The following is a 24,354-nucleotide window of genomic DNA, read 5'->3' as shown; positions in this document are numbered from 1 at the left end:
TGAGAAAAAACATGGAAATGAGTATCAGCAGAATATTTCTTTGGGAAAGAGAGAAATTTAACTCTGTCACGTTCACTAGAGTCTCAAGAGTAGGTGCATCAATGGGCATGTGTGTGCATTCACACACACACACACACACACACACACACACAAAATAAAGAGTACATTTTGGCACAATTGATGTTTTGCAGAATTAGGTTCTCAACATTGCAGAAAAGACACACCACAGCATGCCAGAAGCAAGAGCACAGCAGTCTTTATCTTTGTTAACATACAGCCTTTCAGAAGAAGGAAAACATTTATTTAAGATCTCTTTTCCCATTTTCGCTTCCAATACCTGCTGAAGGACAAGCTCGTCCCGAGGCTGCTGACCCAACCTGGGGATCCTTTCTGCTTCCTTGCTGCCACCTCCTAACGGTGAAGGCTCCCCCTGGCCTTGGGGCTGCTCACATGGGTCTTCTCCTGCCTCAGCCTCCATGTCTTCGGAAGAGGGGATCTGCTGCAGGCGAGGCTTCTCGCTGGATTTGGCCATGCGCTGTGCAGAGGGTGGGGTGGGGTGCGATGAATCAGGGAGAGACAATCATGAAGGGGCAAGTAAGCTCAGCAACCCAAACTCACACAATCACCATGGACCGCGGAAACACAAATGGTTTGCAAGGGATCTCTCAGCTTCAGCCTGTCGTGTAAGATTTGCCTATAAGCAGATCTTCAAATTTTGAAAGGACAGAACACTATGGAAAAAAGTGCCACCTTTGGATAAGCCTGTTTATCCTGCAGAGGGACTTATCTGTGAATATCTATGGGCAAGAGAATGGAATGAAATGGAATAACAACTTTATTGTCACTTTGAAGGTACACTAATCGGTGTACATTAAAATGAAATTTTGTTGCATGCAGCTCTCAAAGGGTCACCACCTCCAATATATTATATATTTATTATTTATTAATTTAATTTCTATACCGCCCTTCTACCCTACATAAATATGACATACATACAAACATACATACATGTTTGGGGGTGTGTGTGAAAGCCCTAATAAGCAGGCATATACATAGAATGAAGGCTACTGCTAAGCTTGTAAGCCGCCCTGAGTCTTCGGAGAAGGGCGGGATATAAATGGAATTAAAATAAATAAAAATAAATAATTATGCATATATCCACATTTATTCTGTGACACAGAGAAACCACACAGTCCAGTTCGGATTATGTGTACATGTGCACGGCGAGAATATGGGTACTTTTTAAAAGGCATTACCATATATAGCCACACAGAGTCATCTGGTTGAGATGGGCAGCCACAGAAATTAATTAAATAAATAAACATACTCACAGATAAGCTGAACTGAATTTGGTGTGTGTGTGTTTCATTTTGGCACCTGAAATTATCAGGTTATCTGCGAGTATGTGTGTTATTTTGGAGGACTGAAGAAGCCTTCTGGCGGGCCTAGCAAGGCATCACTCTTCCTCAGTGCAATGCATCTTTTCCTTGCTCTGCCAGAGATCCATCTTGTGCAATTTTAGCTTCTTCTTTTTTTAAAAGAAATATTATTAATAACAGCTTAGTTTGAAAGAGTTGGCATCAGATGTAAGCTGTATTGCCAATTCCGGGCCTTCTTTATTCTGTGCTTGAAAAAGGTCCCGTGCTCTTAAAAAGCATCCGATATAAACGAATGGCCGAGCAACTTTTTTTCCCCCCCCCAAAAGGGTGACCATTAGTGACTTGCCCCCAAATGAATAAGGTCTCTTGTGGGGCGGGCAGTGCTTTTTTTGCAAAAGAAAAAGGTGCCGGAACTCACACACGTCATACAACCCGCCTTGCCTACCCTACAAGGTTCCATCCAAAAAAGGTGCCGGAACTCCATTCTGAGCGTTCTATGAGGAAAAACGCCCTGGGGTTGGGATTAGAAATATACCTTCTACCCCAACTCCCTGGGATCACATCCTCCTGCACAGCAGTTGAAGAAGACCAAAACTGAAGCCCACCTTTCCCAGTTGGGTCTGCTGCTTCAGATGCTCTAGGAAGTAAGCGTGGTGCTGCTGATATGCCAGCTGCTGCTGCACTGTTCTGGGATTGGACGGCAGGGGCTCCGAGCGGGTCCGTCCCAAGGGCTTATGGATCATCGGCATCGGCATCCGCTCCGAAGGAAGCACCGAAGGGCTGAAGTGAAAGGGGACTGATCCCAGCCCTGGAACTGCAAACGGAGGAGACATGGGGTTGAAGGTAGCTGGGGCTTAGGGGGACATTCACATGTGGTGGGAACAAACTAATCCAGAAAACAGCCCTTACAAATGCTGATAAGAGTCTGAGAGAATTCTTAAAACTCAACGTGCATTTCTAGTCTATGAAAATAGGCTGTTCTAAATGATGCACCTTAAGCGTTGGGTTATGAAACTTGTCAGTCCTCAGTTTTCTAGTCCACAAGAGAAGTTAAAAAAAACAAAACATCCCACAATAAAGAACCAAACAAATCTAACTAAAATGATCTCCCAACAATTCAAAGTGTCCTTTTTCACTCTCAGAATCACAGCCTGCTTATTCTTACTGTAAGGATAAAGTGACCGCTATTTAAAAACAGGATGAGAGGGAGGGAATAATTTACACATTCTTCTCCCAGACTGCTCACAACTGTAGAAAGTCATTACAACATATGAAAACCCGTTTGAAATCGACAACAAAAATCCAGTGCATCTCAAGAGGGACTTTAACAGACACTTACTCAAAACATAAATATACAAAACACTGAAAATGCAAAAACATGGATTAATTATAGCCAGTTAGGTCTTGCACCTCCAGGGCTAGCAAATATATTTGCAATATTTCTGCATTTGGGGCAAGTCTGCATTAAAGATCTTCTTGCTAATATGCTGCTTTGCTGTTGTTTTTAACAGACTGTGGCATTTAAGCCTCCTCCTCCTTCTCCCCCCCCCCCCCGCCCACACACAGAAATTTACTCTGCAGTTCCTGCAGGACTAATCCCAGGGCATTGGTATCTTAAGCTGATTTTGAATACACTAAGTCACCCGAGATTTACTGCAGTGACTGAGATAATCAATGGACATAGTAACATGAAGGCCTATGTTCAACAGGCAAGCCCCCACAGAAGCAAAGCAGGACTTTTCTTCTTTGAAAGATTGGATTTCCAGTATTAATCAGGGATACATTTGGTGTAGCTTCTGTTTTAATTCCTGCTTATCATATTTTTTCCCTTTGGTAAATTCCAAACTGATAAGTTCACTTGCTAGTTCAGTACAAATGGTACTTGCCTCATTTCTAACGCTGCAATGGCCTTTTCTGACTGGTGCCCTCCAGATCTGTTGGATTGCAACAGAGGGCTGAACAGGCCCTCTGAACAGGAGGGCCAGGAAGCTGAACAGGCCAGGAAGCACCCATTTAGAAAAGGGTCTACTGTGGTATACGTTCTATGTGTGTGTGGTTTTTTTTTTTTAAAGTATTCAATTGATACTCTCATTTCCTCTCAAACAAGCACGCAAGCTTTAGCTGCAGGTAGAAATATAAAGTATATGACTTCATTAACTATATAAACAATAAAAGGTTAAGGAGTCCCTTAGGATTTCACTTCACCAGTCGGTGCCAACTGCAGGGAGTGGTGCTCATCTCCATTTCAAGGTCACTGAGCCAGCGCCGTCCGAAGACATTTCTGTGGTCATGTGGCCAGCGTGACATCGTGGAGCACTGTTAACTTCCCCACAGAAGTGGTACCTATTAATCTACTCGCATTTGCATACTTTCAAATTGCTAGGTTAGCAGGAGCTGGGGTGAGGACAGGAGGTCACCCCATTGCGTGGTGCTCAGGGCTCGAATCTGGGCTGCCAGCTTTCTAGCCGACAAGCCCAGCGTCTTAACCGCTGAGCCACTGTGCCAATAAGAGCTGTACAATGTATCCATAAAAATCAATAGCAGCAATCAATTAAGAGTGTGTGACACGCCAGAAACCTTTTCATTGGACAGAGGCTCAGATACTTTCCATAATGTCAATTCAGCAAACTCGTGAGCCTCCTCTGTGAATAGGATCTGGCTGTGACCCATTAAAATAGCCACGTCTGTTTCCAGAAAGACATGTCTGCCACAGAAACAGCTGCATAACAGTGGAAAAAGGTGTGGCTATTTCAAAGGGCCATGGACAAGTGTTAAATTGGGGTTCCTAAGCATTCCAAAGCACTGTTTCTGAACTGTATCCAAAGAACTGTATAGTCCTACTATCCCAAATAACTGTGCACAATGTCCCTGTTGCTTCTCGATAATTATGCTCCTCCTGAATGACCTTTCTAGAAATGCTGAATGCTAATACCCATGAGCACACATCAAGGACTGCCCTACATCTTGCTAAATCTAGGCAGACCTTCACATATTGCTGAACTTCAACTCCCAGCATTTCTCAGCCCCTGAACAGGCTTCCTGGAATCATGGAAGTTATAGTTCAGCAATCCAAGTAATGCTACGTTGCCTGTTCTCTCTGTTCTAGGCTTCCTTGCTTTCCAAAAGACGAAAGACCATATACTCACCTGTAACCAGAGGAGTGTGTGTAAGCGAGGGCTCCAGAATGATAACAGGATGAAGTCGAGGGGACAGAGGGCTTCCAGGTTCGTGTTGCTCCAGGTTGGCAGGTAGGAACATGGGTGCGTGAGTGCTGGTCAGGACAGGCACCTTGTGCGCAAGGCCTGGGTGTGCCCTGTGATCACCATCCCCCTGTACAGACAGAATTGCAGAGTGTGAATGAACAGCATTTATCTGAATCCCAAGTAATCCTTCCCTAATATCCTTAAAGGAGCAATGTAGAGAAATTAGCTGGGAGTCTTCAAAAGGCAAAAAAAAATAAAATAGAAAGCTGGAGACGAGGTCTTTAGGACAAACTGCAAATCCATGTTAAAAAAAATGTAGAAATTCTGTTCTTCAGAATTTCTCATCAATCTATGTTAGAGCAGGTGGTTTAGGAACTTGACTTCTTAATGTTCTCCAAACTGGCTTTTCTTCCTGCAGATGTTTCACTGCTGGGCTTTGTGTATTATCAGTGCACTAATGTACTGGTAATATTACTTGACTGGTAATGAAACCTCGGCAGGAAGAGAAACAAACTCAGTAAACCTCAAAAACCCAACAATCCTAGGCTATATATATATATATTCACCAATGTTTCAAATTTAGCAGGTGAATTTTCATTCTCCACTAGCTGTTTCCTTCTTTTAAAAGTGATCAAGAGGCAGTCCTCGGCTCACAACACTTCATTTAACGACCGTTCAAAGTTACAATATCACTGAAAAAGCTGACAACACTTACAACTCTTACAGCATTCCCCATATGGCCACGTGATTTACATTCGGAGGCTTGACAACTGACGCATATTTATGACGGTTGCCGTGTCCCTGGGTCATGTGACCTTCTGACAAGCCAAGTCGATGGGGAAGCCGGATTCACTTAACTAATTTAACAAGCGCAGCGATTCACTTAACATCCGTGGCAAGAAAGCTCGTAAAATGGGGCAAAGCTCAGTTAACAAATGTCTCATTTAGCAACAGAAATTTTGGGCTCAACTGTGTGGTCGTAAGCTGAGGACCACCTGTATTTCCACTTAGGATTCCATTGGCCACTGTGATTCCCACTGTCTTCTGCTGCCGTTCTCAACCTACCACATATCCCAAGGCTGCCAAGTCCCTTGGTTGGACTGCAGTTTTGGGAGTCCAGCTGCAAGGTGTCTAGCAGTTTCCCGATTAGGAAAGTCAGAGTGAAAACGTGTCCGATCTACTGCCTCCATCCATCCCCTTTTCTCTTGCCACAACCTCTTAAAACGTACCCTGGCAGATGCCGCAGACGGGGCTGGGAGTCCAAGGGTCAGGGCTGGGAGAGAACTACTGGTCTGAAGAGCGTATTGAGCCAGCGAGCTTTCCTGCATTCTCAGGCGCTGAGCTAGTGGGGCCTATCAGGAGAAAAAAGAAAAGTAGTAATCCACCCAGTTCAATAGCTTTCGTAACAGGGAGAATATTGTTATAGGTATGGCGGAATTCTCTGAGCCTGGGAACAAAGGAGGGCATTTCCATTTACATTGTCAACTCTCTTACAGAACCTCGTAACTAAGAAAGCAAAAAACTCAGTGACAAAGTCGGCAGGTTTATCGTAAGGGGAAGAAGAACGCGGGCTCATGTGGTTAGGATGCCGGCATGATGACTGCCAGGCTGGCGTTTTGAGACCCGGTTGCAGCTGCAGGACGGGGTGAGCTCCCCTCACTCATTCCAGCTCCTGCTGACCCAGCATTTCGAAAGCGGGCAACCATGAGTAGATAAATGGGTACCGTTTTGGTGGGCAGATTAGTGAGGATGTGAAAGGAGCCCCCCAATTGGGTGACCTCCTGGCAGTGGTGATGTCACCAGCCAATCCTTTCAAACCCAGAAGCACTTCAGCATTCCCGACATGATTGTAGTAATCACAAAAGAGAAAAGGTTAGAGGGCCTTGGAAACTTTAATCCTCTAACTAAATCGTGGTTGAATGGGGAGGGTGCAAATCACTTATTTGACACCACAAAAATGTCCAGCTGTTCTTCTGCAATATTTGTTGAGCTGGCCCACACCCGTCCTTTACATAAGGGCTAAAATAAGTGTAGAAGGATTCTCCGATTCTCATGCCAAGGAAAACAACTTCAGAAATATATGCTAGAAACCTTCAGAGTGGCAAATAAAAATCTGTAGGAAGATTGATAGGGGAAAATGGGAGGGAGGAAGAGAGCTGGGCTTTGACTTTTGGGAATATCATATAGAAGTTCTTCAGCATCGTTAGAACCACCCCTAAGGATTGAGATAGCACATAAAATGCACAAATGAAACAGGTAAACATCTGGTATGCACAATTCTGTGCAATACATCTACTGTATTCATCAAAATCTTTTTGAGTTTGCCTGGGAATGTGGAGTGAGGAGAAAGGTCAATTGCCATACCTGTGATGGGTATCCACCTTGCCCCTACATGCATCAGCAACAGGTTCAGCCTGAAACTATGTCTCCCTCAGGGATATCAAAGAATCCATACTCTCTTACAGAACAGTATGTGCTTTCACTTCCCTCCAGTTCTGCTTTTTATCAGCGTGGCATCAGGGAAAGGCTCGGTATTTATTTAAGCCTTTCTTATTTCACCTTTCTTCTGAATGTACTATTGACAACAAGGACTGTTGCTGAAAACCAAATGGAAGCACAACCTTATCTGAGTGAAACTCAAGAGTCCATCAAGCCAAATCCTGTTAGTGCTGACCAGCACCAGCCCTTGGGTTCAGTCTTAAGCCTAACAAGATTTGGAGTAAACATGGGACCTTCTGGGCTCAATTGATGTGCTACAATTTACCCAGAACAGAAATCGGGGAATGAGTGAATGAACAAATTGTAAAAATAGCAAAACCAGCAGCTTATCCACAAAAACAAAAACAAAAATGTAGTAAACATGAAAAAAAAAATTATTTGCAATCTATTTAAAAATGTGCAAAACAATGTGGCAAAATACTTTATAAAGTGGGGTCCTTGGTGTTCTCTGAGCTTGATAATGTTCTCTCAGACGTTTCATTACCAAACTAGGTAACATCATCAGCACTGAAGATGTTACTTCATTTGGTAATGAAACGTCACAAGAATACCACCAAGTTCAGAGAGCACCAAGGGCCCCACCAGTTCAACCCTGTAAATATTCTCCTCTATTGACTCTACAGTATGTATGTATGTATGTATGTATGTATGTATGTATGTATATTTATTTATTTATTCATTCATTCATTCATTCAATTTATATACCGCCCTTCTCCCGTAGGACTCAGGGCGGTTCACAAGGTTTTTTAAAAAAACAATACAACAATTACAAAACTTAAAATCAATTAAAAAGATTATATAGACCTTGCAATAAAACCCCAGTTAAAATCCCAATTAATATGCTCAGACCAGGCCAGAGAGCTCAAAAAGCCAGGAGAGTACATGGGAGGTGGAATTCTTATAGAACAAAAAAAAAAAAAACAATCAACAAGAAACCAAAAAAAATGTCACTGTCCCAAGGCACATTGTGGAGTAAGAAAGAGACATACTGGGCTTTGCTTCCACAAATGGCATTTTGGTAAATGGCGACTAGTCATCTCAGTGACTCTTGCAACACATAATACTTCCAATCCAAGAAATCACATGAACTGTTAATATCACATTATTACGCCTTGGTAAGACCATACTTGGAATACTGCATCCAGCTTTGGTTGCCAAAATGTAAAAAAGATGTTGAGACTCTAGAAAGAGTGCAGAGAAGAGCAACAAAGATGATAAGGGGACTGGAGGCTAAAACATACAAAGAACGGTTGCAGGAATTGGGTATATCTAGTTTAATGATGAGAAGGGCGAGGGGCGACATGATAACAGTGTTCCAATATCTCAGGGGCTGCCACAAAGAAGAGGGAGTCAAGCTATTCTCCAAAGCACCTGAAGGTAGGACAAGAAGCAACGGATGGAAACTGACCAGAGAGAAGCAACCTAGAACTAAGGAGAAACTTCCTGACAGCTAGAACAATTAACCAGTAGAACAAATTCCCTCCAGAAGTTCTGGATGCTCCAAAACTGGAAAATTTTAAGAAGAGATTGGACAGCCAATCTGAAGTGGTATAGAGTTTCCTGCCTGAGCAGGGGGTTACACTAGAAGACCTCCTTCCAACTCCGTTATTCTGTATAAGAGATGAATTTTCAGCCTCCATATTAAAGCACACAGGTTTTATATCTGATTGATTCCTTGAATGGGTGACTCATCCACCCCCATGTAAGAACAGGATATACATTTAGTAAAGACGTGTAAAATGCAAAGGGGAGCCAAAACCATTAAGCCCCAACTGATAACAAGTGCCTTCTAAGATACAAACAGGTTGAATGTAATTTTTGACTGAAGATCAGAAGCTAACTCGCCTCCTATTTTACCCAATGGCTAAAGGTTTTGATCAGCTGCATGCAATTGAGTAAGCAGCAATTTGCAAGCCTCTTGACGTTGCTCATTCTTAATCTCCCAGTTCCATGTTATCAATTGTCTTGGCTACTTTCCTATGGGTTCTGTACCTCTTGAACAAGCCCTGGTGCAGCTCCATGTTCTGGCACCAGACTGTCATTGGGTGAACTGCATCCAGAGACTGGGGTGCTGCTGCTGCTGGGGGATGAATCTGCAGGTGATGAGAGAGGACAAAAGGCTTTGGTTACGGGACAGGCAGTACAAGCAAAGTGAGGGTCAAGGACACCATCCCAGGACTCAACAAAACATATCAGGATAGCCTTTCCCAATCTACATCCTATGACCGTATGGGACTACCAATCAAATGATCCCTAGTCAGAAGGGAGGGAGATGATAGAATCTGTAGCATAAGCACAACTTATCCTTAACCTATGCTTAACCCTGGAATTGGGATCAATCCAGGCTTGTCTTCAAATGAACTGCTCAGAAGGTCAAAGACTTCTAGGCTGAGACCCATCACATCACCAGGGGTGCCAAATCATTGTCCCGGGAATTATTTCAGATTGTCTGTCTCTGCTCCATTCCGATGAGAAGGGGCGCACGCCAGGAAAAGCCCCTTTCCACCAAATCCTTTGGATGGGTTTTTCTTACCAATGGCTTCTGCCGGGCGCCTTTTCAAGGAAGGGGGGGCACTTTCCTTCCGGGTCAACGGGTTTTTGCGCCGTTCCGTTTTTTTAGCTTTACAGCGCAACTTCAGGTTGGGCTCAGAGGCTAAAAGAAATACAGAGAAGAGGGTCAGAAGTGCTCGGAGCAGAAGTCCACCTAGCTCAGCAGAGATACGTCCTAGGGTGCTCAGCAAGACACTGCAGGGAAGAAAGGTGGTTCAAGGCATTGGTCACCCCAAAATCAACCAAGGCATTTGCCAGCACACTAGGATGACCACTATCCAAGGCCACAGAAATGCAAATGATCTCAGTAATATCATCCGGTTTATTTAGTCTCTATCTTTCAGATAAATGTCTTTCCCAGAGACTTTGGCACCTCAAGTATTCTTTTTTTATTTCATTTCTTATTTCTTAGGCTTTTAAACTGGTTTTTAAATTAATGTCAATTCATATTGCTTCTGTTTTTGAATGGCCACCTTATATATAGCTGAATACAGCAGTTTTATTTTGCATTTCATTTGATTTTATTATGTGTGTCTCTCTCTCTCTCTGTGTGTGTGTGTGTGTGTGTGTGTGTTTTATTCATTTATTTAGTGTCTTTTATTGCAAATCACTGAGAGAGTTTTGACTCTTGGGGTAATTTAAAAATTATCTCCACTGAACAACTAAAGTCAGGGAAAATAATGGGTTGGAGAGAGCAAAGCCTGTTAAAATATTGCCAACACAATGGTCAAAATAGCACTCTAAATGAAATTATGGGCAACATCTGAGCCACATCTCAGCTTCCACTTCTCATTTCACTGCTTGAAAGATGCAACTATTTTTATGCTGTGGAGACCATTCTGGCCTTTTCAAGGGGTAATCTAAAGAGCCAGTCCCAACAAGTAGAGGGGCTAGGACAAAAACTAAAATTAAAAGCAACAGAATTAATATTATATTAATATATCCTCTACAAAAGACTAGACATTGATTTCCCATGTACATCTCAGTTTAATTTCTCTAATATCTCAATATAATACAGTAGCAATGCCAAGGGCTGCTTTCTTGCTTCTCCCTATCTGTCCCCATTCTTCTTCTTCTTCTTCCCAGGAAAAATTCTGTTCCAAGCAGTGGTGGGATTCAGCCGGTTCGCACAACTTCGGCAGAACCAGTAGCTAATTTTTTTGCTGCCCAGGCCCAGAATGGACTTCCAGAAGAGGCATCCACAAAGAGAACCAACCGGTTGTTCACATATTTGAATCCCACCCACTGGTTCCAAGGAAGCTTTTTGCGAATCGCTGCTTGAGCAAGATTTCACATTTTTGTTTATATCACTACCATTGTAACCTCTACAATGACGGCAAATTCATACCCCCTTTCCTTTCCTCCATTACCGCTTCATTAGTAGAGAGTGAGAGATTCCAATTAGATGGCTATGGCCATGAATAATCAAGAGGAGTTGTAGTTCTTTATGTTTGAATGTAAGACATGAGCCTGCATTAATGGATTTGACAAGGAGCCACATTTTTGCAGGAGTTTTAACAGAGCTACCTTTTTAGTCCTGAAATCTGATATTTTTTCAGTTAGCACTGTTGGAGACTGAATATTGGATCTTTATTGTGTGAAGCATAGGCCCTCCCAAGGACTTATTTCTTTAAAGAGGGTGTGACAACAAATAAGCCAGTGGCCTTTCATTTATTATTTGATGCTTCAGGCTCCCCCCTCCCCCCCATTGCTACCAAAACATCTTCTAGATCCTAGAGAAAATCTGGTTTTGTGAGCGGCATACACCTTCGGAAAAAAGCAATAAAACAGAACCACTTTTAGAAGACTGAAGAAACCAAAGCAAGTCCTGTTGCAAGCTTAGAATGAGAATGACGCAAAAAGGAAAAGCAAGGAGGAAAAACCAAACACATAGTACCACCTCCAAAAATCACAATTTAATTCCTAGAATGTCCAGCCGGAACAGAAGAAAATTACATAAAAATAATAGCGTGCATGTATCTCAAGTTAAGTTCATGTGAACTTCCACCGATTCTTTTCTTTTAATCTTGTTTTTCTGAACAACTCAGCAGCTACCTATTCCTTTGACAACGGGTTATTACACAGGTATAGGTAGTTCATCCTATTAAACTCTGCACTATAAAATGATTTCCTGGCAAAAGCCCAATGTTACTATTTCTGCTATTGTCCAAAGAAGGGCATCAAGGCTGTTCCACTTCCTGTTTTCCTATCATTTGGAAACTTAACAGCCCCAAAGAGTTCTTTAACTCAAATAAGCCCCTTTACCTGTTTTCCTTAGTGGGAAGTGCTCTGGAGAATCCCTGGAGTTGTTGGGGACAGGAGGGAAGAAAGTAGAGAGCATAGGATTTGGTGGGCCTTCATGTTCCATTGGCTCCAAAGACCTGGATAAAGCATAAGAGATTTGTGGATAACATTCCTAGATCAATTTATGATAAAGATTAAGGGCATGAGCTTGTGGGTTAGGAAGTCTCCAGTTCAGCTAACAATTCACTGCTGAAAGTAATTTCGGAGGTTCATCTCTAGAGGTAGCAATATTCCTGTTCAACTGCAAATGTCAGAACTCAAACTGGTCACTGCTACCTGCAAAGCCCATGGTTGGCTTCCGAGCAAATCTCTCAGAACTGCTTCCAGATCAATGTTGGATCACGGTCACAACTTGCAGGATTGAGTCACTAAGAAATAAGCTGAGGTGGTGTTGCACTTTTTCCTTCAGAAGCCTTGCAAACGAGTAGCTTTGAAAGCCTTGCTCAACTTTGTTCTTCTGAGCAAGTCAGTGCCATTCAAGGTTGCGGTTTCAAGAAGATCCACCTGTCTCCTTATGTAAACAATGATTACAACAGGTGGCTTAAGAACTTAAGTTTGATACTTCTGAATCAAAATGTGAAAGGTGGCAGGATGAAAGAGCAATTGCATTGGGATGGATTTTTCAGTGTTCTTTCCAATTATGAGATCACTGTCTTCTGAAAAAGGATTCTGTATCTTGGTTCAGGGAATGTTCAGTATCTGTAGGATTGTATAAGGTTGGGTTTTTTTTTTTTCCTTTGTTCTTCGGAAACCCTGACAAATTTGCCCATTCAGGGAAGAGAGGGCGCAAAAAATTTCAATCTGCTGTACCTGTTTCATCACTTTTACAATTACTGGTTATATTGCCTCTCTCCCCCCCCCCCTTAGCCTTACCCTTTTTGATTGTAATAAGGAAACAGTACATATAGAGACCATATTGGACTTGCACCCCACATTGGCCCCAGAAATAGTCTTTAAAATAATTAAACGGTTTTGTTTGGATGCAAGGCTGGATCATCATCTGGGCCTGATGCCCAAGGCCAGCCCAAAATCTTCCAAAGGTTTATGAAAAAGTGTTATCCCCCCATGACCTCTATCAAAATACCGTTGCCTTTTTTCTGAGTGTGTCTGACAGGCCCTAAGTCACCCACCTGCTTTTGTTTTGTCTAAGCAAGTCTAGACTCATGATCTCTCGGTTCTAGCTTGGTGCTTTTAAGAACTATATCAAAGCGGCACTTATACTTTGTTGCACACTCATTTTACACTTATTTTAGGATCCTGCACCAGGGGACTGCTTAAACCCTACAAAGACCTTAATTTAATCTTATACAGATATAAGATTATTCATCAAAAAGAGGAGCTAAGCTGGGCTTAGGGGCCATTCCTGAGGGGCTAACAGAGAACCATGTCATCAATTGGCTTCCTTGTATTTTGTGATTGTCTATGACAGGGGTAGGCAACCTCGGCTGCAATACTTGTCATAGACCAGGGGTAGGCAACCTCGGCTCTTTTATGACTCATGGACTTCAACTCCCAGAATTCCTGAGCCAGGTTGCCTACCCCTGGTCTATGACAAGTATTGCAGCAATTCTGAGAAGGTGTTTGCCTTCCTCTGCGTGATGATCATTTGAGGAAGCACTCATGACAGGCATTCCAACCAGCCACACATCCGAACTATTCACTATATCCCTGTTTTCCAAAATCACTGAAAATCTGGCCAAGCACTATAGCTGGTTCTGTGACTGGTGTTTTCGAGGATCAAGCTCCACTGGGCTCATTCAGCAAGGCCGACTCTTGCACAAAACCACAGTTTAACCATAAGTTATCATGGTCTTCCACAAACCTGGCTGGGGGTGACAGGGGTCCTAGTCCAACATACCTAGTTTGCTTTAGATTGAAAGGGGTGTTACCAAACGGCCTTTTTTTTTAATAGGGTATGTGTGTTTGGGTGTATTTATTTTTTTATTTTTTTATTTTAATTCCATTTATATCCCGCCCTTCTCCGAAGACTCAGGGCGGCTTACAAGCTTAGCAGTAGCCTTCATTCTATGTATATGCCTGCTTATTAGGGCTTTCACACACACACACCCCAAGCGGCATTATTACAAAGTCAGCTTATTGCCCCCAACAATCTGGGTCCTCATTTTACCTACCTCGGAAGGATGGAAGGCTGAGTCAACCTTGAGCCTGGTGGGATGCGAACCTGCACTAATTGCAGGCAGCTGGTGTTACTTAAGGAGGCATTAGCCCACTGCTCCACCAAGGATCTAAAGAAGCACTCCCCATCCTGATCTGAAATACTTCTCAGAAGGAAACTTTTTTTCCCCATGCCTGTCCAGGGACTTAACAGGAAACTAACGCCAGTGAAAATCAGCAGAGTCAAGTAGCTTCTCCCTTTACAGGAACACCCAAGTGCTGTGTCTGGAACTAGGTCAAGGACTTTACCAAGGGTGTAACAATAGAGAAGAAAACAGGACACTGGGGGTGTGGCCAACTAGTCCCGAATAACACAAGCAGAAAAAAAAACCCGATCTTAGCTGCAAAAGATCTACCAAGGGATGTAATTCAACCCACAAAGATCAAGATCCCAGGGCTATTAACAGGCTCGTGTGCTGTTTCACAGGACACATCCATGACACAGTAAAGGCAGGTTACGGGGCTGTAAAACAAAGTGCCTTATAGTGCTTCTAAAAAATATGTAAGGCAGTAAAGTGAGTGAGGCAAGTTCGCAAGGAAGTCAAGTCCTGTAAATTATAGCCAGGGCTGGAAAGGGCCATCCCAGCTAGAGGAATGTTAGCAGTTTAAGCAGGGTGACATCTGTCATGGATAAATGCCATGAGAAATCAAGGACATCTACCTTTGATTAAGCTGGGGTGCGATGCAAGGTACAGCATCAACCCAATCAACCTTCCCCTCTTTTACACCCTCTAAAAGTCTTTCTAATTAGATTCAGAATCTTAGAATTACAATTGGAATAGAGCTGGAAGGAACCTTGGAGGTCATCTAGTCTAACCTCCTGCTCAAGCAGGAGACCCTATACCATTTCAGATAAGTGGATATATCCAGCCTTTTCTTAAAAACCTCTAGTGATGAAGCCCCTGCAACTTCTGAAGGCAAGCTGTTCCACTGGTTAATTGTTCTCACTGTTAGGAAGTTTCTCCTTAGTCCTAGGTTGCTTCCGTCCTTGATTAGTTTCAATTCATTGGTACTTGTCCTGCCTTCAGGTGCTTTGGTGAATAGGTTGAACCCCCTCTTCTTTGTTGCAGCCCCTCAAATACTGGAATACTGCTATCATGTCACTCTAGGCCTTCTTTTCTCTAGACTGGCCATACCCAATTCCTGCAACCATTCTTCATGTGTTTTTGTCTCCAGGCCCTTAATCCTCTTAGTTGCTCTTCTTTGCACTTTTTCCCCAAAGTCTCAATATCTTTTTGGTAATGTGGTGACCAAAACTGGATGCAGTATTCCAGACATCGTCTTATTAAGGATTTATAAAGTACTAATACTTCATGTGATTTTGATTGTATGCCTCTGTTTATACAACCAAGGATTGTATTAGGTTTTTTTGGCTGCCGCCGCACACTGCTAGCTCATGTTTAAATGATCGTCCACTAGGACTCCAAGGTCCCTCTCACAGCTACTGTTTTTCAGCCAGGTTTTACATAATCTGTACTTGTACCATTGGTTTTTCCTGCCTAGGTGTAAAACCTTGCTTTTCTCCACATTAAATTTCATCCTGTTGGATAGGGCCCATGGTTCAAGTCTGTCAAGATCTTTTTTTGGATCCTGAGCTTGTCTTCTGGGGTTTTGCTATTCCTGCCAGCTTAGTGTCATCTGCAAATCTGATGAATTCCCCTCCTATTCCCTCATCATTTCTGCAAGCTGTCTTGGTCATGCTGTTTGGGGATGATGGAAACTGTGGCAAGAAAAAATTCTTAAGACGACATTAAGAAGTCTATTGATGTTCCAGCATGTGAGGTTTGCCAATTTATTTCTAGAACCAGGTTACCTGTATGGCATGATGGGAGCGTTAGTCCTTTCCAGAGCAGCTTGTTGTTTTTTCAGGATGACCTCTGCCAGCTTCTGCTTCACAACCATACTTGCTACAGCACCTGTTGAACAAAAATACAGCTGGTAACTACAATGAGACATCACAGGCCAGCTATGGTACTCATCTCTAATTTTCCCATTTGGTAGCTCCTGAAAATGGATTCCCCTGTTCAAACACACCCAAAAACGTTTGACTGGATTCAAACATAGGGAAGATCTTTTCATGAAAGCCAGTGGGATGCCCACAGGTGGGGTGTAAATCTTAACAGATAAATAAAGTAAGAAGGCGTTTCAAGGAATAAGAGACAGATCTTGCTGAGAGAAGGATGGTAGGGCGTGAAGATTTTATCTCTTTATCCTCAAAAGGCATCATTCTGAGACATACTGCATGTTCCTCTCTTTCCCTGATAATTGCAGAAATGGCCTTACAGAATTCTTCTCTCTCGTTTCACCTCAGTGCTGTCTAAATGACTAGCAGGGAACCCCAACAATTTTGGTTTGGGGTCTTTCCCACCTCTCCCTTTTCTAGGGATAATACAGAGAAAATCTGGCAAACAAGACAAAAGCAGACATTCTACCAACTAATTCTGTCCATCAAGACCTGTATCAAACCCCAGTCATTTACAATTTTCTGAATTGGAAGTCTTCTACCATGAGTCTCATTAAGTCAGGATTATATCATCTTTCTTTCAGGTCCAGGATCACGTTTGGTCAGGGCAAGGGGGGAAAAATAGCAAAACTAATTTATTTTTAATTAAATCATACATCCATTTTCACTCGAAGCTATCAATATATCTAGCATATGATGACAGCTACAGTAATGGCTACTTCAACATTGTAACAAGGGGAAGAAAAGATTGCTAAGTATATGAACAAGGCTGATGAAAGGCTGATCTTTAAATCGCCATCTTTCAAAGCTTGTTCATGCATGAAACTATGAAATGGCTGCCCTTAGCAACATTCCGATAAGTATCTCACACACTTTCTGATCAAATACAGCTTGCCTGCTGGTTTCGGAAAAGAATACCATATTCAATCACCCAACAAGGAAATTGTACTGCAATATCAACAGCAAGTCACTTTCCAGATTCAAGAGAAGCAGTCTGGAAAAAAAGAGCACCACAGCAAGTGCAATATCCAGTAGGAAATTGAAATCAGACCAACAAAAGCAGGCAGGCAATTTCAAAATCTATTTTACTCAAAGAAACAGCAAGAGAGCAGGACCTGCCACCTTGGCCTAATAGCACAGTTGAGTTATAGAAGGATAGGCCACCTGTTAAGGGCGTAGGATCAATGTTATATTCTTTAAGAACCCTACTTTGATTTGGCCTCACATAAGTAACTCTTCTCAGATCTCCCCAAGGAAAATCATGCAACTTGACATATCAGGGCTAGTCTGTGTTGCTACAAAAACCATCGACAAGGTGCTGAATGGCGTGGGAAGTGGCTGCAGGGAATTCCCAGGCACGTATCACCCAGCAGATCTTTGAAGTGGCCTGCTCTGTTGCCTGTGAGTGGATGTGTAATTTCAATAGGGCTGGGCCATATTGCCGCACAACCAGCCAGCAGAGCATTATAGATGGCAGCCCTTGGCTTAAGATCAAGGAGGCTTAGACTGCTGGGCACACCTTGGATCTCTCAGCTTCAGTTCCTCTATCTATAAAATGGGAATGTTATTGCCCTTGCTTTAAGTAATGCTGTGAGGATGGTTGCCAGGTGCCTTTTTTAAAATTGTATTTCCCATGAAAAAAATTAATAAGCGCATTATTTCAGCTCTGCTGGATATGGAAGTAATTCACGGGCAGACACAAATAACAAATCTCTTCCAATGATAGATTTATTTTCAGCCAATAAGTACTTTGCCATTTGCGATTTTTATAAGAATTTTGTGAACACGATGAGAGGTAAGCAAAGACACGAGGGGAGGAAAGGTGCAATTGACACTTATTCAAAAAAAATTTTTTTATTATTAACAACAATAACTTGCCACGGCTTGTAAGTGCTATCTTAAATCGTATTTCATCTCGCGATTCAAGACGCCACAAAAGAAGCTGGCAGAATGCAAGGGGAGCAGAAAATCATGCATCACCCTAGCCAAGATAGAAGCTGCAAATAACGTCATTCTGAATGAAGAGAGAACAGTTTGAACAGTTATTATTTTTTTGTCAGTGCTATAGTAACAGACTGCGGTAGTGTCAGGCATTCTTATTATTAAGGAAGCAGATTTCAGCTCCACATCAGGAAGAAGATTTAGCTGAAATCCTATGTTTTGGGGAAAATAGAGAGCCAGCCTGCTTTATTTCTATATGACCACCTTTGGGTCATTTGAAATTCAGCCCTGGTATTGCTATTCACTCTTCTTTTCTGCAGGATGAACTCACCCTGCTCTTTCAACTGACCCTCATTTCATTTGATTTTCACATCACCCTCCTTATCCTGGTTGACCTCCTTCAGGGTCTTTAAAATGCAGTGTCCAGAACTAGATTCACTATTCCTGCTGCAATTTGAACAATGCATTGTAGGATCAAGCAATTACTTCTCCTGAGCTGGCACCGACATAACATGGCCTAAGACTATGTTACTTTGGATGGCTGTTGCCTCACACTCCTGGCTCATGCTTACAGTGTGATCAATTAAGATTATGTAGCCAAATTCCTTTCACATGTACTGCCAAATCCAATTCTATCTTGAGTCACAGTCAAACTTGTTTAGTGTCTCTGAGTGATTCAGGCAATTTATGAGTGGGATTTGCACTCGCCCACCCACACTTTTACCACTGGGATAAAACCAAAGGTATATAATTAGGAAGAAAAGCATTTGAATTAGATCAAGATTTCTTCTTAAGATGCTACTGATTTCAAGGTCTTGCACTTAGGCTGTTTTGCAAATTCTCACTAACAAGCAAAATAAAACCAGGTGCAATCTGGAAGGCACTTTGTTTGAAAGATGTACGGATTTTTATTGTTGAGAATGGCGCCCTGGTATTTGTAAAGTATGCACACTGATGTGTGTGTGTGTAGTCTCTCACACAAATGGGAGAGGCACACATCAGGCTAAAAGAGTCTGAGATTTCTTTTTCCACGAATGTTAAAAGCATTCCTAAACTGTAACTAAAATAATCTCTAAAGGATGAGTGAGAAGAAAATAGTTCATCTGGAACAGAAAGTCCTGCATTGCTGGAGAACAATTCTATGCAAATGTCTATGGTGATTCTCAGTCATCCAAGTTATGGTTGTTCCCAAGGTGCTTTCTTCCCCCCCCCCACACACACACTCTTTTTTTCAGAACTTGGATGAGAAGTGAAACATCTTCAAGGAAAAACAAAGTCCAGTTGCCTCTTGAAAAAGCACCTCTGGAACAAGTCTTATGCAAAGTGATGTCGCAAGATGATGCAAGATCAGGACTGGACACTAGATGGCAGGAAGATTTAGCATAAAGACTTATGCTAAATGTTCGGGAATAGGCAATAGGTAACAGATAACGTATTATCCTCCTCTTCAGCACGCCATTCATTAATTCTCCAGTAAATTTAATTTAATTTTAATTTAATTTATTGAGATTTCTATACCGCCCTTCTCCCTAAGGGACTCAGGGCGGTTCACAGGGCATATATAAATAACAATACAAAAATTAAAAAACAATTAAATCAATGCCCAAGTTAAAACAAGAATGATAAAACAAGCCTATAAAAACCCATATACCCCCATCAGGCCAGACCCGCTAGTTCAAATAAATGGGTCTTCAACCCGCGACGGAAGGATCGGAGGTCTGATGCCGTCCGGAGCTCAACCGGCAGTTGGTTCCATAATGCCGGAGCACCCACAGAGAAGACCCTCCCCCTGGGGGCCACCAGTCGACATTCCTTGACCGGAGGCACCCTGAGGCCCTCTCTGTGGGCACGCACAGGGCGGAGGGGAGTCGACGCCGGCAGCAGGTGGTCCTCGAGGTATCGCGGACCCATGCCATGTAGGGACTTAAAGATCATAACCAAAACCTTGAACCTTACCCGGAAGACAACTGGTAACCAGTGCAGCTCACGGAGCAAAGGTGTAACATGGGAGTACCGGAAAACTCCCAAGACAACTCTCGCGGCCGCATTCTGTACCAGTTGGAGCCTCCGAGTAGTCTTCAAGGGAAGCCCCATGTAGAGAGCATTACAGTAGTCTAGGCGAGAGGTCACGAGCGCATGAGTGACCCTACATAAGGCCTCCCGGTCCAGATAGGGCCGCAACTGGCGCACCAGGCGAACCTGGGCAAAAGCCCCCCTAGTCACGGCCACTATATGATCCTCCAAAGTGAGTCGTGAATCTAGGAGGACTCCCAAGTTGCGAGCCCTATCCACAGGGGGTAAAAGCTCACCCCCCATAGAAAGAGATGGAACATCCCAGGTGTCCCGGGAAGCCGGAATGTACAGCCACTCAGTCTTGTCAGGGTTGAGTTGAAGTCTGTTCCTCCCCATCCAGACCCGAACCGCCTCCAGGCAACGGGACATCACAGCGAGGGCATCACTGGGGTGGTTTGGGGTCGAAATAAAAAGTTGGGTACCATCAGCATATTGATGATACCCAACTCCAAAACCACGAATGATCTCACCCAGCGGTTTCATATAGATGTTGAACAGGAGAGGCGAGAGGACCGACCCCTGAGGAACTCCACAAGCGAGAGTCCTAGGGGTCGACCTCTGCCCCCCTGCCAACGCCGACTGCGAGCGTCCCAGGAGATAGGAGGAGAACCACTGAAAAACCGTGCCTCCCACTCCCAATCCCCTGAGACGTCGCAGCAGGATACCATGGTCGATGGTATCGAAAGCCGCCGAGAGGTCTAATAGGACTAGGACAGAGGAATATCCCCTATCCCGAGCCCTCCAGAGATCATTCACCAGAGCGACCAATGCCGTCTCTGTGCTGTGCCCGGGCCTGAAACCCGATTGGTAAGGGTCCAGATAATCCGCTTCATCCAGGACCAGAGGGAGCTGATGCGCCACCACACTCTCAACAACCTTCGCAAGAAAGCGAAGGTTGGAGACTGGACGAAAGTTGTTCAATACAGCTGGGTCCAAGGCAGGCTTCTTGAGGAGAGGTCTCACCACCGCCTCCTTCAAGACAGTGGGGAAATAACCCTCGCTCAAAGAAGCAGATATAACCGCCTGGAGCCAGCCTCGTGTCCTCTCCCTAGCTGCATAAACCAGCCAAGAAGGGCACGGATCCAATAAACATGTGGTGGAACTCAGCTTCCCCATAATCCTGTCCACTTCATCAGGGGTCACAGAATCAAACTCCTCCCAGATAACATTGACAGGACCGCCCGTGTCCTGATCGCCAGACTCTGCCCAGCTGGAGTCCAAACCGGTCCGAATCCGAGCGATTTTATCCGACAGATGTTGACTAAACTCCTCAGCACGACCCTGCAAGGGATCCTCCCTCACCTCCTGAGTAAGAAGGGAGCGAGTCACCCTAAACAAGGCGGCCGGGCGATTATCTGTGGACGCGATGAGTGTGGAGAAGTAATTACACCTCGCCTCCCTCATCGCAGCGAGATAAGACCTAATGTATGTTCTTAACCGCAATCGGTCGGGTTCAGATCGGCTGGACCTCCAGCAGCTCTCTAGGCCCCGTTTCCGACGCTTCATCTCCCGGAGCTCCGCGGAGAACCATGGAGCTCGCTGGGATCTGCACCGGGTCAGGGGCCGCAAGGGTACAACCCGGTCAAGTGCCTCAGTGGCTGCCCTTTCCCAGGCTTCCACTAAGGCATCCGCCGAGTTGTGAGCAATGGAGGCAGGTGGGGACCCCAGCGCCGCTTGGAATCTATCAGGATCCATTAGGCGTCTGGGGCGGTACCATCTGATTGGCTCCGTACCCCCACGGCGGGGGGTGGCAAAATGGAAGACCAGCCGCAGGAGTTGATGATCGGTCCATGACAGGGGCATAATAAATGGAAAGCCCCCACCAAGATCATCCAACCACCGTCCAGATAAGAAAATCAGGTCAAGGGTGTGGCCTCCCTCATGAGTTGGTTCAGAAATTACCTGCGTCAGGTCCATGGCCGTCATGGAAGCCATGAACTCCCGAGCTGGCTTCATTATTTAATATCTTTTTTTTTACCAGAAGCAGGATACTAAGAATAATTTGTGCAGATTGCAAGATTTTATTATTAACCAGACAGGTTTGGTCTTGTGGTGAAAGCGCTAAGGGGGAAACCAGGAAACTTGAGTTCAAGTCCCACCTTTGGCTTGACAACCAACTGGGTGACTTTGGGCCAGTCACTTTCTGTCAGCTCAACTCACCTCACAGGGTGGCGGTTGTGGGGAAAATAGGAAGAGGAAAGAGTATTGTGTGTGTTCACCACCTTGAGTTATTTATAAAAATAATAAGGGTGGAAATTTAAAAATCTAAAAAAAAAAGGTAAGATCTCTCAAATCTCTTGCCATGGTGTTGTTTTTTGCACTTAATTGATTACAATACTTTCAAACAAATAACAAAAGAGTAATGGAAACAAAGGGGAATACTGAGAAACTTGACTGAATTTGAAAATATAATTAAAATACTACTTATTTCTTAGGCACAATTTACAGTATAATATCACTATATGTATGTATTTTCTGTTTAACTTGACCAAGTTAAAAATTGTATGATTAGGTGGATACAAAATTCTAATATAGTTACACAGAACACTAGGAATTTCAAAGGAAAAATAACATCAAATTGCCTGAAATATTTTACTTAGAAAAATTGGTGTAAGATGTTTCATCACTGGGATATTATTCCCGTTTTAATTCTAGAATAAGAAATTCCTTTTGTGTGAAATGCTGGAAATATAATGGACAGATTGAATCCTTCTTCCATGTGTGGAAGTAACACTGCAAAGCTCAATGAAAATATTTCATTGTAGAATGGAACGAATTTTGAAAGTCATAATCTCTTTTATCCTGAGATGATTTTTATTAACCTTCATATATCAATATCCCCATTTTATGCATTCTTTAATAGAAATGGTGTTTGATCTCTCTATAGGGAGAACGGCTAACCAAATTTATGGGAGTGTTGTAGGCTTCAGTGTCTGGAATATTTCCATATTTAAAAAGTAAATCTGGTGTAAAATTCAGTTCTATTTGAAAGCTACTTTTAGAGTACAATCCCAAATTTGATATATAATCTACATACCATTTACAGTATTAATATATTATTTATCTGTACTTTTTCCCTCTTCTTCCTAATAATCAAATGTTTTTTTAATTTAATATTTCTAACATTATCTAATGTTTATAGTTTATTTAAAAAACTATTTAAAAACTTCAGTTTTTACCACTGTCTTCTTGTATGTCCAGCTTTGGCTCTTCAAAGTTTGTATACATTTAGCTTTGGGATGGGGCTTAGTTATTTTTGTTTTTATCACCTCCAAAATTACAGTTGGGCAGCACTGTAATAAGAGAGTTATATTAGTTTATGGGGAAAATTGAGGAGGTATCAGGTAGCACCTTTCGGGGCTAACAAGGGTTATTAAAATGCATGTCATCATCAGGCAGGCAAGCAGATTTCAAAGGGACTTGGTGGGGGAGGAACATAAGTTTTCAGAGACTGTACATATCCTTGGAGACTCAAGATGCTCCCCTCCTTTAAAGGCACAGTTTGGATTTTGTTGATGTCTCAAGTGGGACCTTTGTCTCCCCCAGCCCCATTTCTGCTGCTTGGATAAAAGTGGGGAAGGGGGCCTCTTCTCTGGATCATGGGGAAAGGGATTTTCCAACATAACTCTCCAGCGTTCAAACCAGCGCAGCCTCTGCTCAGAAAACCCAAGATCCTCTTAAATATGATTCCTCTATAAGCAGGCCTAAGAAAGCAGAGACGTACTGGGCCACCTGTAAATTGACCTGAGAGATTACCACAGAGGCTGGGAAAGATCTATAAAGAACTGGGTGCTTATTTTTCTGTAGCAAGGTGAATTATGCTATAACTAGTGGGGATGGTCCTCTTACTTAGAAGAAATGCTACTACTGCCCAGGTAAAGGTAATCAAGTGGATCACATCTAGATTTGTTGTGATCAAAAATGTCAAGTTTTTTTTTTAAAATCACTTTTAATCCTGTAGGAAGTATTCATTTTATGCCAAAAAATATATATTCCTCATCTGATGTTTAGGATGAAAGACAAAAATCTGCCCTTTTCCAGCCTTGTGCCCAATAGATGCACTGGCCTACAACTTTCAACCATTAGTTTAAACTGTGTTTGACCAATCTTGATCCCCCCTCCCCCCTGGACTTACTTCTTCCCTGATGACCAATGAAGCACATTCAAAAAATCTAGTACTAAATCTGTTGTGGGCAACCTACAGGGTATGTGTCCCTAACCTTCCGTGTGATGCCCAAGATTATACTGCAAATTTAGTGACAGTTTA

At 43.1% G+C, this 24,354-nt stretch overlaps 1 protein-coding gene across 3 annotated transcripts in view; it reads right to left on the bottom strand.

Moving 5' to 3' along the window:
* The window catches only part of HDAC7 (histone deacetylase 7), a 273,819-nt gene that overhangs the window by 42,457 nt on the left and 207,008 nt on the right, over positions 1-24,354 (bottom strand). For all 3 annotated transcript variants that reach the window (XM_083352761.1, XM_083352759.1, XM_083352760.1), the window contains 8 exons: positions 15,924-16,026; positions 11,897-12,012; positions 9,615-9,734; positions 9,074-9,174; positions 5,812-5,934; positions 4,526-4,709; positions 1,985-2,193; positions 338-535 (listed from right to left, as the gene is read on the bottom strand). In XM_083352761.1, coding sequence (XP_083208887.1) covers positions 338-535; positions 1,985-2,193; positions 4,526-4,709; positions 5,812-5,934; positions 9,074-9,174; positions 9,615-9,734; positions 11,897-12,012; positions 15,924-16,026 — 1,154 coding nt within the window. The remainder of the gene's footprint in view (positions 1-337; positions 536-1,984; positions 2,194-4,525; positions 4,710-5,811; positions 5,935-9,073; positions 9,175-9,614; positions 9,735-11,896; positions 12,013-15,923; positions 16,027-24,354) is intronic.

Source organism: Vipera ursinii, assembly GCF_947247035.1.
Source record: "Vipera ursinii genome assembly, chromosome: 2".
NCBI lineage: Eukaryota > Metazoa > Chordata > Lepidosauria > Squamata > Viperidae > Vipera > Vipera ursinii.
This window is presented reverse-complemented; position numbering and strand designations above follow the sequence as displayed.